At 43.4% G+C, this 12,731-nt stretch overlaps 1 protein-coding gene across 2 annotated transcripts in view; it reads left to right on the forward strand.

Moving 5' to 3' along the window:
- Positions 1-3,258: 3,258 nt before the first annotated feature.
- The window catches only part of LOC140453526 (arf-GAP with SH3 domain, ANK repeat and PH domain-containing protein 2-like), an 80,087-nt gene continuing 70,614 nt past the window's right edge, over positions 3,259-12,731 (forward strand). Inside the window, exons 1-2 of one of the 2 annotated variants that reach the window (XM_072548278.1) lie at positions 3,259-3,332; positions 4,315-4,445. In XM_072548278.1, coding sequence (XP_072404379.1) covers positions 3,284-3,332; positions 4,315-4,445 — 180 coding nt within the window. In that variant the 5' untranslated portion in view covers positions 3,259-3,283. Of the gene's footprint in view, positions 3,333-3,676; positions 3,743-4,314; positions 4,446-12,731 lie in introns of those variants that run through there. The other variant, XM_072548279.1, reaches the window with a different exon arrangement.

A 12,731-nucleotide genomic window follows, 5' to 3' on the forward strand; every position in this document is an offset into this window, starting at 1 on the left:
ATTCAACAATTAGCTCTGATGCTGCCTTAAGTCCCTATGCTAGCACTACACTGGCGGTGGAAGTAACGGAAACAACATGCAAAAGTGGGCTACAGGGGTCAGAAAATCTGGCAAGAACTATTTGCAATTTTTCCCTCGTGTTATTTATTTATCTAGTGACAGCACGCCATCTGTGTGGCCAGCTCCTGAAGCATATTGCATGTGGGGCCATGATCTAGTCAAATTGCCAGGAACTGAAGGGAGGGGCTATGGTGGGGTGGTGATTGGTGAACCTTGGATCCACTTACTAGAATGATATTGAAAGTAAGAGCAGTTCCTCAGCTCAGAGCTGTTCTAAGTGTGGAAATACAAGAAGTGTTATTCCAGGCTCCAAGACCACACATACTGAGTTGAGAACTTGGGAGTGGAGCTGAAATGAATTGCATATATTTTTAACTCTTACACTACCAGTCCAAACTAGGAGTGAGTGTCAACACCCACAGAGATGAAAGAAAACTGATGTGACTTGTATTTTTACAGCACTTTTCATGATCACAGGTTGCTCCAAAACGCTTTGCAGACAGTGAAGTGTAATCATTGTTGCAATGTCAGAAACATTGCTGTGACAATAACCTCCAAAACCCATAAATTTGACACAAACCAGATAATAGATTTCAGGGCTGTTTGGCAACGCTGAGTATTGGTTGTGACAAGAGGAAACTTTTTTTTTCAAAGTTGGATACTTTACAAACACTCACAAAAGGTAGACAGGGCATTGACTTAATATATTTAATGTGAAAGATGGCATGACCAACAGCACTGCATTTCCTCAGTACTGCACCGGGCAGTCTGGGCATTGTTTCAGAGAGCAATGGCACACAAATTGCAATTGGATGCAACATGTCAATCAGGAAATGTTGTAATTTTATTGCATTTTTTGTGATGTCTAATTTGAAGTGCTTTGCAATGTCATTTTGGATATTTTGTGAATGCGTTATATTCTTGGACTACAAAATCAGCAGCTTGTGTACATGGACTAGCTGTACTCTCCAGGCTGTTCCTAGGCAAACCCTCCACGACAAACATCAGCTGCTGCTTGAGGATCATCAACTCAGTAAAAGAGACACTTTGCCTGAAACTTGTTGGTCATCCATTGCAAAGAATTGTTTCTGACTGAATGGTGCAGACTGGCTCATTCCAAGCTCTGGGACAATGTGTTGAGGAAGGCCTTAAAATTTGGGGCAGTTGCTGTGAAGGTCCAGGTGAGAAAGGCCAGTCTATTGGCCTTCAACCATAACGCACTAAAGAGTCGTTGGTTTTCAGAATCCTCCAGGCTGCATGCTGGACATTAAATGTATACAGTACCAGGACAGAAAGTTATTCCATTTACATCTACAAAACAATGAAGCAGGTTCACCTCAAAACCCAGCATCTCCTCCAAGGCCTTGAGCATCATGGTGGCTCAGTGGTTAGCACTGCTGCCTCACAGTGCCAGAGACCCAGGTTCAATTCCTGCGTTGGGCTACTGTCTGTGTAGAGTTTGCACATTCTGCCCGTGTCTGTGTGGGTTTCCTCTGGGTGCTCTGGTTTCCTCCCACAGTCCAAGGATGTGCAGGTTAGGTGAATTGGCTATGCTAAATTGTCCGTAGTGTTAGGTGAAGGGTAAACTTAGGGGAATGTGTCTGGGTGTGTTGCTCTTCGGAGGGTCGGTGTGGACTTGTTGGGCTGAAGGGCCTGTTTCCACACTCTAAGTAATCTACTCATGAACTTGCTCATCAATGATATTTTTGAGCACTTTGCAGGGGAGGCTTCCCGTCTTGGTCCATTATAACAATTGCAGCATCATCAGTTAGTTCCCTGGAGATTCAGACCAACATGCACCTGCTGCTGCCCGGGGAGCTGGCCAAACACACCATGTTGGAGGGCACAAAGATGGTGACCAGGTACACCAGTTCCATGTAAAACACCACAATGTACTGGAAATGCAGGAACTGGTCCAAGTATGGCGATTGCACGGAGCCACCTAAGGCTGCAATAAATTCTTTCAAGAAAAATTGTATTTACATCCTATTTGAAATGTCTTTGAATGGAAGTTTCATAAATAAACAATACTTTTGAACAAACCAGAAACATGGGTACAGAATCTGAGCCAGTAAACATTAAATACATACCTCAAAATCATTATACCTTGAAGGTCACATTCCCAAGGAGATCAATGAAACCAGGCAGACTACATTTACAAAAGATGTACAGTATTTGATACTGAAATCCCTCAAGTACATTCCATCCTGAAACCCACTCCCTAATATTGGATACAACTTCCACACCACGCCCCCCACAACCTCATTAGATTCCAGTCTAATAAAGACATACAAGGCTCGTTTCCTCGAAAGGAAATATCAAAATATTCTTAAAGTGGAACACGTGTTATTTGGTGTAGGAAGATCAATCCAATTTATAGTATTAATCTAAACAGTGAGAGCGGGACAATGTAGACACAGAATAGTGAAAGTCAAACGCAAGAACTGATTGCAGGAAGTTAATACAGAGAGAGCCGATTCTTGGAATGGTTCCCTCTTGGGAGATTTAAAAACAAAACAGGCACTGAAATTTTATGTACGGTAAATAGCATAAATGCAAATAGCATAGGAGCCTGTGGAGTGTTCTGGCCAGACTGGGTAGCGTTGGTTATCGGTGTCTGTTTCGCTATATTCAGACACCTCGCAGTCCACGGCTGGATCCCACTATCCTATCCTCAAGTCGGCATCCAGGGAAGTTCCGGGTGGTCTAGTTTCCTCTACCTCCCTCCACAACCCCATCTGATCTCCACAACCCCATCTGATTTCCCTCTACCATACCGAGAGATACTGATGTTAAGAAAGGCGATTCATTAAAACTAAAGTAACATAACACCACTGTGATGACAGACACATCCAAACTGCAAAATATTGAAGAATTAGTCACGGCAATTAAATTATGAAATTGCGCTGTCACAGAGTCCAACAAAACTCCCCACACTTCCGACAAGACAATGAGAAATTACCAAGGGATATACAAATGTCAAGCTTCATTTGTTGGATTGTTTGACAAACTGTATCCTTGCAATAAATCCCCCTTCAGCTCTCCCGGTGGCCTGGAGTGTACCAACAGTGGCCCCCAAGCAGAACAGAGCTGCTTTCAGGCCAGATCAGTGTTCAGCCAGCCCCAGTCTCGAACTTCAGTTACTGAGCAACACATAGCGTGGCACAGTGGAATAAAATTCACATTGCGTCAGGAAAACGGGGAGAGGAATCAGTCAGGGCTCATGCACTTGACTGTTATCCAGGGTCGGCCCTCTACAAAGAATCAACGAGGTAAAAACAATGACTGCAGATTCTGGAAACCAGATTCTGGATTAGTGGTGCTGGAAGAGCACAGCAGTTCAGGCAGCATCCGAGGAGCAGGAAAATCGACGTTTCAGGCAAAAGCCCTTCATCAGAAATACATCAGAGAGCCTGAAGGGTGGAGAGATAAGCTAGAGGAGGGTGGGGGTGGGGAGAAAGTAGCATAGAGTACAATAGGTGAGTGGGGGAGGGGATGAAGGTGATAGGTCGGTGGTGGGGCGGGTGGAGTGGATAGGTGGAAAAGAAGATAGGCAGGTAGGAAGAGCTTCAGGGCAGAGGAAATGACCTGGGAGTTGCAGTGGGAGAGGGCCTCCCTGAGATTCTTGTAGAGTGAGGAGGAAAACTTCTTCAAGGCAGACATCCTTGCAAGAGGATTCGCAGTAAGGTTAAAATCAACGAGGTTAAAAACAATGACTGCAAAGAATCAGGCTGTGATGCCTCCACAGCTGAATAGCTCCGTGTGTGGGAATTCTGCAGACTCATTCCCTGAATAAGAAGGTGCACCCTTGATGAGAGGAGGCTATGTCGGGGAAATTTAAAAAAAAATTGGAAAGAAGGGAGAAGAATTATTTCTGTGAATGTTAATTGAAAAAATAAGGGGGTGATTTAAAAGAAGAGTTGATGCCGAGGAGCAGAGATGCAGACGTAGAAACAAGAGGGAAAGCATACTCAAAAATAGAGCGAAAGAAGTCCCAGATTTCCTCCTCCCTGGCGTGTTCCTGCGCGGTACAGTGTTGCTTTAAATTGTATCCCAGAAGAGCCCCACGTGATTGTGCCGAAGAGTTTGATACAAAGTGACCCGCAGCTGAAATTGACTCGCGTGAACTCGCTGCTTGTAACTTTCACTCATTCAGCCTGCGCTCCCCACTGCGCCGGATAAAACTGTTGTGATCTTCTATTTTCGTGAATAAAAGGTATTGGATTTCTTTTTTTTCCTCCCTCCCCACGCAAGTCAGGATGCCGGAACAGATCAGCATCTCCGAGTTTGTGAGTGAAACTTTGGAGGACATCAACTCGCCGATCACCTCCAACTTTACCTCGAAAATGATGAGCTGCAGGAACACGGTGGCTGCTCTGGAAGAGGTCAGTGACCTTAAAGTGGCAGAAAGGGGATTTGATGAAAAGTACCAGGGCACACCTTTTTAATCTCACAGGATGTTACTTTCTTAAGTACATTTCCAGCGCTGCTTCATGATTCGCGATTCTTTGTGTTCCTACAACGCCTGGATTTTACTGGAGTTCAGTTGGGAAGCACTTTATTTCTCCCGTATCATGTCCCTTCTTGTGCATCAGCAACAAGGCCTCTAGTAGTCATTTGTTCTGTAAAAGTAGGCAAAAATGTCTTCTTGAGCAGGTGCCCGTCTAGGGGAACTTGCATGTTGCTCTGGGGAATAATGGCAGAGGGAGACGGAGGAATTTCTGAAAGCTCCTGTTACATTTTGAACTGTCTGTGCGCGTCTTCCCCCTTTCAAGCGCCTCCAGCTAATGACCGTGAGGCTGATCTCACCTTGTTTATAAACAGAGGTGAAGTCTTTCTGTTTTGATGGTATCTTATTGTTTTCAGTGATCCCTCGCGGCTCTCCAACATTCCCCTGATTAGACTTCACTTGACGTGTGACCTTGTCACAGGGTTAAGCGACCCTTGGAAGGGGGTGGTGAGTATCGCTTCTCAACACCCCCCCCCCCCAACATGAATTGGCTCTCGCAGACAGCTGCCTGATTTGCCTCCCCCCTCAGAACAGGTAGAGGCTATTCAGCCCCTCGAACCCGTTCTGTCATCCATTCGATCTGTATTGTAACTCTCTCCGCCCTCCTTGGTTCCAGATCCTTCAACACTCTCCATTGATGAATCTTGGGTTTTAGTGTTTTCCAGCAGCATCTTTTTTTTTGGCGGGGGTGGGGCTTGTCCCAAATTTTCACCAGCCTCCGTGTGAAAAAATGCTCCCTGACATCGCCCCTGAACAGTCTCGCTCTAATATTAATGTCCCGTCCTGATGGACTTCCCCACCAGACAAGGTTGTGGGCCGAGTGCTGAGAAATTGGGGTTAGAATATTTAGGTAGTTTTTGTTTTGACAGTGCAGACTCAATGGGCCTCTCCTGTGCTGTAGATCACCAAGACTGGATGGCTATGACCCTCTTTGCCCTATTGAAGCCTTGGATGATCATTCTGTGAGGGGGCAGTGCCTTTGCTAACTGAGGCATAGTGAGGCTTTGAAACTTGGAGCCAAAGGGTGTGATCAGTGAATGGGATGCTGTAACTGCAGCTCACAAGTTAAATCCCATCATTGGCAAGTTGCAAAATTGAATTAAATAAATCTGGTAGTTCTTCCTGGTCAACACGAGAAGATGTTGTTAAAAACTCAATAAAGGTTCTTCAGGGCAGGGAACAAAGTGACCCTTAATGACTCGTGCTGTTGAAGACTTTCAAAACATAAGGGGGATAACATTAAAATGCGAACTTGGCTATTTATGAGTCAGTTTAAGCATCAGATTCCTGATGAAGGGCTTTTGCCCGAAACGTCGATTCTCCTGCTCTTCAGATGCTGCCTGACCTGCAGTGCTTTTCCAGCACCACTCTGATCTTGACTGTTTAAGGGTTAGGTCCATCCACAGTATCATTGTTAATTTATTTATGTAATAAATACAGAACATGCTGGGGTAACTTAGATCTGAAAGTATGTGTGGAGAGAGAAACGGGTTAACATTTCAAGCCCAGTATGACTTCTTCTGAGGAGTCATATCAGACTGAAGACATTAACTCTGTTTCTCTTTGCACAGATGATGACAGACCTGCTGAGTTTCTCCAGCATTTTCTGTTTTGTAGATTTCCAGCATCTATTACCTTTTGCTTTTATTTCCTGTGTTAGTGAAATACAGAGAGTCGTCAGTATTTTTGATAGCATCATTACCATCTGATAATCTCCTAGATTTGTGATAATATTTACTGGCAGACTTTGGTAACTCAGCTGTTGGAATGGTTCCTTTGGTTAACATTAAAAATCACAGCACCAGGTTATAGTCCAACAGATTTATTTGAAAGTACAAGCTTTCCTTTGCTTAAGGCATAGCAAACCCGGCTGTGGATTCTCTTCTTGGTTAACTAACTCCCTGCTGGGAATGCAGGCATAGTGGGTCTGGGCTCAAATGATCACGTAGATCAAGCAATCAATGAATATTCATTGTCTTTGGATTGCATGTGAAAATTAGGGTTCTGGATGAGGTACTGGAGAATTATTACCTACCAGTCTTTATTCCAGTTAAAAATGTGATAAGTTCAAGAGCAGGGGTAAGTGTAAAACTACCAGCACAAATACAGCTGAAAGACAATCATTGACTATATTCACAATTTCTATTTATTTATTCATGTATAAGTTCCTGTGTCCATATTTAGAATTGTTCATGTAAACTTATGTGGTGACATTTACCTTTTTTCTCCAAATCCAATCCACTGGTTCCCTGTGAGGTTCTGCAGCACTGTCACTGGTTGAAGAGTGTAATTCCAGTGTGACATCTTTATATTTTCAATTAGGTTAAAGGGAATTAAAATTGAAATATAAAAATAAGAACTGACTGTACAGATGTAGACTGCCTTTTTAAAAAATTAAATCTAGTCTAATTACTACTGCCCTTTGGTCTGATGCAATCTGAAGACCACACTCAATGTTGACTCTCATTGTGAAAGCTTAACTGCACATATTGCGAAAGAAAGAGTAATCACATGGCTCTATCATGACTGTGTGATGAATATATTTCTGATGTGTTTGGGTTTCAATCGTGGGAGCTCTCATGTGATGCCTTCTGCTGGGGATTTTGCTCCTGAACATCAATGATTCTATACTCTCTCTCTAGCGTTGTTGCAAAGTGGTTTTCATAGAATCCCTGCAGTACAGAAGGAGACCAGTCAGCCCATCGAGTCTGCACCAACCCTCTGAAAAACATCCCACCTCCCTATCTCCATAATTCCACCCAGTTTATTCTTACCATTAGCGAGGTAAGGACACCCAAGGAAACCCAAACATATAAATAGAAGGCAGGAAACACCAGCAGTGCTCACTGAAGATGTTACCTACTAGAGTGACAAAACGTCTGAAAATGAACCTTCCAGCTCAGCGAGCAAACCTACATCCATTATTCTTGCGATGACTAATCCACCAAACCTACACATCCCTGAACACTATGGGCAATTTAGCATGGCCAATCCATGGAACCTGCATATCTTTGGATTGTGGGAGGAAACTCGTGCACCTGGAGGAAAACCATGCAGACACGGGGAGAATGTGCAAACATCAGACAAACAGTCACCCAAGGCTGGAATTGAACCTGCGTCCCTGGTGCTATGAAGCAGCAGTGTCAATCACTGAGCCACTGTGCCATTTTGCTCTGCATTAGGGTGTAGTCACTGTTGAAATGTAATGAAATATATCTACCAATTTGTACAAAGTAAGCTCCCACAGACAGCAATGTAATAGTGACCAGATAGTCAGCTTTGGTGACAGTTGGATGGATAAATATTAGCAACCCTAAGTGACCTCCTCCTTCACTTCTTTGAATTAACCATATTATGTCCACTTGAGAGGATTCTATGTTTAATTTCCTATATAAAAGACAGGAACTCTGTGCAGAACTTACCCAGTAATGCACAGGTTGTGTCGGAGATTAGGTTTGCACTTATGTCTGTCAGTTCTGAAATTGTTGTGTAAATTTGAGTTGAAGCTTGTTCTGTTTGCAGAGTGAAGCTTCCTGTGTGAAATGAAAACACATTAATAGTGAGGGTTGTTGTGAATACAGGCCTAAAGAAAGGAAATGTTCGATAACAGTGTATATGAAGGAGAGCAGGAGCAGGATGACCTGCCTTCTGTGGTGTTCTCTTCTCTTGTGAGAAAGGTTTCCCATTCACCCTGGAGCACACAGGCTGAGAAAAGCTCAGTGGCAGAAAATTGCGCGGGGGTGAATTCATCCAATTTGAACCTCTTGTATTGAGGTAGCTGGTTTGTGCTTTTCTGAAGGCCCTGATCTGGGTATAGCTCAATAGGTGATTGGTGGCCCTGCCAGTACCCCACCAAAGTGTTCAGTCTTCATCTGCCACCTGAAAGTAGGAGTAGCATTGTGTCCTATTTGACCACAGAAGGCATCACTGAAATGCTTCATCTCCTGTCCTCACCTGATGATGCAAATCTACACTTACAGGACATCATTTGAGAATGGGGACTTCCTTCTTCCAACCCCAGTTCCCCAGCACAAGAGTTGTCAAGGCCAAAATTCTGCTTTTCCCACTGCCTAAGCTGAGGCATAGGTGTGTCGGTTGCTTGATTTATCAAATGCATTTACATGTCCACCTATTCAAGTCCTTGATCTTTTGCCATTGCTTCCTGTTACAAAATGGGGCAGGGCTTCAAGTGTTGAAGGGTTGTAGTACACAGCTGAATTTGGGCTGGTTGGGGCAAATTTTGGGACGTAGGGAAAGTGGGGAAGAGAAAATAAACTGTCTTTCGCACCACCGCAACAAGCCAACTGCATAGCACCATGAGATGTAGCCAGCAGCTGGTTAATTGCCTGCTGCCTCTCATTTTTATGGGCACACTAGGGTCGAGAAAGGAATGTGAGGGGAGAGACCGAGAGGTGAATAAGAAATGACTGAAAGTCCAGCTTCCTTGTGCTGTTGATAGTGTGGGACTGAACCTAGAAACCAACTAGAATTCATCCCCAGCTGGCCTGGGATGTGGGTTATTAGCCGTCTAAGAAGAGAAGGTTAATTCTGGGGAGACAGCAATGTGTAACACCGAGACAAATCAGAGTTGTTGAAGAAAATCTGCAGAGAGCGTGTAATGAAACCTGAAGGAATATACGCAGAGAGCAACCTTCGTTTGTACACCAGTTGGGACACAAACTTAACATCAAGACTGATTTAAGCTGGAAAAAGGAAGAAAAAAATCAACCTGGGTTCCTGTTTCTATGTGCTATGCAGTGATTCTTGCTGGACAGAGTTCATATGGTGCTGATGATGATGAATTTAAACTTGGCTGCAGAAGGGCAGGTTAAGTGGGATATGAAAGAAAGAAGTTGCATTTATATAGTGCCTTTTACAATTTCAGGATGCTCGAAAATGCTTCACAGATGACAAAATGTTGGAGGAGGCCCTCAACTTGTGTAAAGGTTAGAGGGAAGAAGGGAAACTGCTTCACACTGGTCTTTTCCATGGAGTTAGATCTGTATGAGGTTTCAAAAGAGAGCTGGTTACATATTTGTAAGTAATGAATTTACAGTGTAACTGAGATGGGGCTTGGGAATGGGACTAGCTGGGTTGAGTAAATGGCAGGAGTAACTATGACTCTCTTAGATGGGTCTCCTATGTGGGTTTCCCAGGCTGGTTGTCACTGGAGCTGGCTTTGTATGTAGTTTTGCCCAGTGCACTGTTGGCCAGACCCCCAATAGGCCTCATCAGAAATAGCAACAGGCCCTTTTTGGTTACGGCTGGAGAGGCTTTGTTGCCTGGTTAAATCAATCAATGTGAAGTGCAGTTGACCACCTTCAGTTTTGGGCTGTGGTGGATAGTATCGTATATTCCCGAGAGAAAAGCTATGAGATGGCTGTAGGTCCTTGTGGATCCGGGGTTTGGCCCCATTCAAAAAAACAAATACAAGTGGCGGTTGACCCCAAGAGTGTTTCTAGGGCGACATCATATACAGGCTGATTGAGGTGTTCTGGTGTGAAAAATGTCCCTGCGAGGTGTAGTGGCAGTGTTGTGTGTTAAATATTGAGTGCCATTTAACATCCATTATTTGGTCACCTTGGCTGGATAGAGACCTAACGATGATGACCACAATCTGTGTGTTCTCAGTCTGGTTGTCAGGCGTGAGGGCTGAGATCCATTGAGATGACCCACTACACCCTTCGTTGGATGGCCTCCCCAATGGTTGGGCAACACATCAGATGACAAGTGGTATACCTGGCAAAAGTGGGTACTGCAGATGCTGGAGATTAGAGTCAAGATTAGATTATTGCTGGAAAAACACAGCAGGTCACGCAACATCCAAGGAGCAGGAAAGTTGATGTTTCTGGCAGAAGCCCTTCATCAGGAATGAGGATATACCTGAGTGGTATAACTGGTATGGTGTCCGGTTGGTTCCTGAATGTGGGTGAGAGCTGTACTTGTTGGGCCTGTACCGCGATGACCCGTTGGACTGTCATTACCCATTCCGCTTAACACTGGTTTGGTCAGCTGATAGAGGTCTTCCGCACCTTGACATGCGACGTTAAAAACTCGGACAAGGAACGCCAGTGTATCAAAACAGCCAGTAGAAACATGATGGATTGAATGGCCTCCTTCTGTACTGTGAAATTCAATGATTGTAAACAGCAACCTCTGTGGTGCTAGCTGAGGAAGGATGGTTAGCACAGAGGAGATGAGTCATGAGCATTCTGGGAGGCAAAGACTGAAAGAAATCTCTTCATGTAGTTGAAATCCAAACATGATATTCAGCTTCAAAATTTTCCTATGTGTTAGTTCATGTTTTCCCAGATAAACAGTGGAATAAACCTCAGACACACCTGTCTAGTACATTTGAACAGAGTATAACTGTTTGGTTTCCAAATATTTAAAATCCTTTAACTTTTCCAGCTTGTGTATTAAGCCCAGACATAGCAACACAATTAGCATATTTAAAGGCAGAAATACCAATACTTAAAATATTCATGGAGGTATGATTTGGGACAACACTGAGCTCAACAATACACGACAACTGAATAAACGTTACATCTGACTTACAGAAATTATCATTTGTGAATAAGTCTTAAATCTCTTGCATTTCACGAGGCTTTCATGTCCAGCCGCACAGTTCATGGTTTCAAGAAATCTCAAATACTTCACAGTGAATAATGTACGCTCAGTATTTTAATAATTTAGCTAACTTGTGCACAGCATGTTCTCACAAACAGTATTTTTTTAAATACAAGGCAGAATTTGCATTAATGTAACACTCCTCACAACCCCAGAATGTCCCAAAGCACTTTGTAGCTAACTTTGTTGAACTGTAGTCACTATTTGTAACGTAGAAAATGATAAATTAGGTTTAGTGATAGAAAGATACATGTTGGCAAGGTACGCGCTGTTCAAAATAGTGTGGTGTGATTTTAAATGTGCCTTCAAACAAATGGCAGCTTTGACAGCACTGTACTCCTTCGTATTACCTTCGTCTGTTCAGGTTGTGTATTGAATCCTCAGCCTTCTGATTTGCAGTAGAGTGTCACCAATACAGCTGTGGCTGATGCCAATTAATTTAATGGTGCAATTAATTACAGCCTGGCTGAAAAAAATATACAGCACAAACAAAGTATCAATTGAGTTAACACAATTAAGCAGCGTCCACCAGTAAAGAACAGAACAACTTACAAATAATGGGACACATCATGCTGGAAAAGTAATGGATGTGTTGATGATGCACATCGGTATTTAATATGCAATTAACCAACAAAAGTAGGAATTCAAATATATTGAGTTATGGATCTCCAAAATCTGCTACCTGATTTCTGTCTTTTCGCTGTTTAATTCAGTCAGTCAGTGAGGTCCTTGTTGCATAGGGTGCAGTGTTGCACATCCAGCACATTACACAGAGAAGTATATTTGACCTGAAAGGTACAGAGAAAAAAAAATCATTATACTTCATGCCTCAGCAAAGTTTCCCTTAATAAATTAAACTCTCTGGATGGCTCAGTGGGTAAAGGCACCTTGTTTCCTCTGTACTCCTCAGCACTGGGGGAAGAGCCAAGTGAGGTAGGATTTTTGTTTGTGATCCTGGTGATTTGCACTGAACTGTGCAAGTTGTGAGTTGAAAGTAGGCTAGTGCTTGACTGTGATGGTTTCAAAAGCGGGACAATCCTACTCCTCCCCACTTCCCAACACTTCCAAATGGGTCACAATATCAATAACACTGTACCCCAGCCAAGTTCCTATCCTTTAGGTGAGAAGAGGGGACCATTGGAGTACCAAAAAAAAACTTATTTGACTCTTACAGCACAGAGGACAGGAATTTGAGGCATTATGCTTGTGTCAGTACCTTTCAGCTGATCCATTAGCCCCACAACCCTTCTGTTTCGCCATTGTCCCTGCAATTCCTTCTTCTTCAAGCATCTGTCTAGTTCCCTTTTGAAAGTTACTATTGATTCTGCTCCTACCACCCTTTCAGGCATTGTGGACATAATCATAGCTTTAGCTTTGTACTTTTTCCCCTCCTCATCTCGCCCCTGTCTCGGTTTTGCCAAATATCTTAAATCCATGTCATTATCAACCCTTTCGTCAGTGGCACCAGTTTCCCTTTATTTCACTTTTCATAATGCTTCATAATTGTGAACAGCCCAATTAGATCTTCCCT

The sequence above is a fragment of the Chiloscyllium punctatum genome, chromosome 27 (assembly GCF_047496795.1).
Source record: "Chiloscyllium punctatum isolate Juve2018m chromosome 27, sChiPun1.3, whole genome shotgun sequence".
Taxonomy (NCBI): domain Eukaryota; kingdom Metazoa; phylum Chordata; class Chondrichthyes; order Orectolobiformes; family Hemiscylliidae; genus Chiloscyllium; species Chiloscyllium punctatum.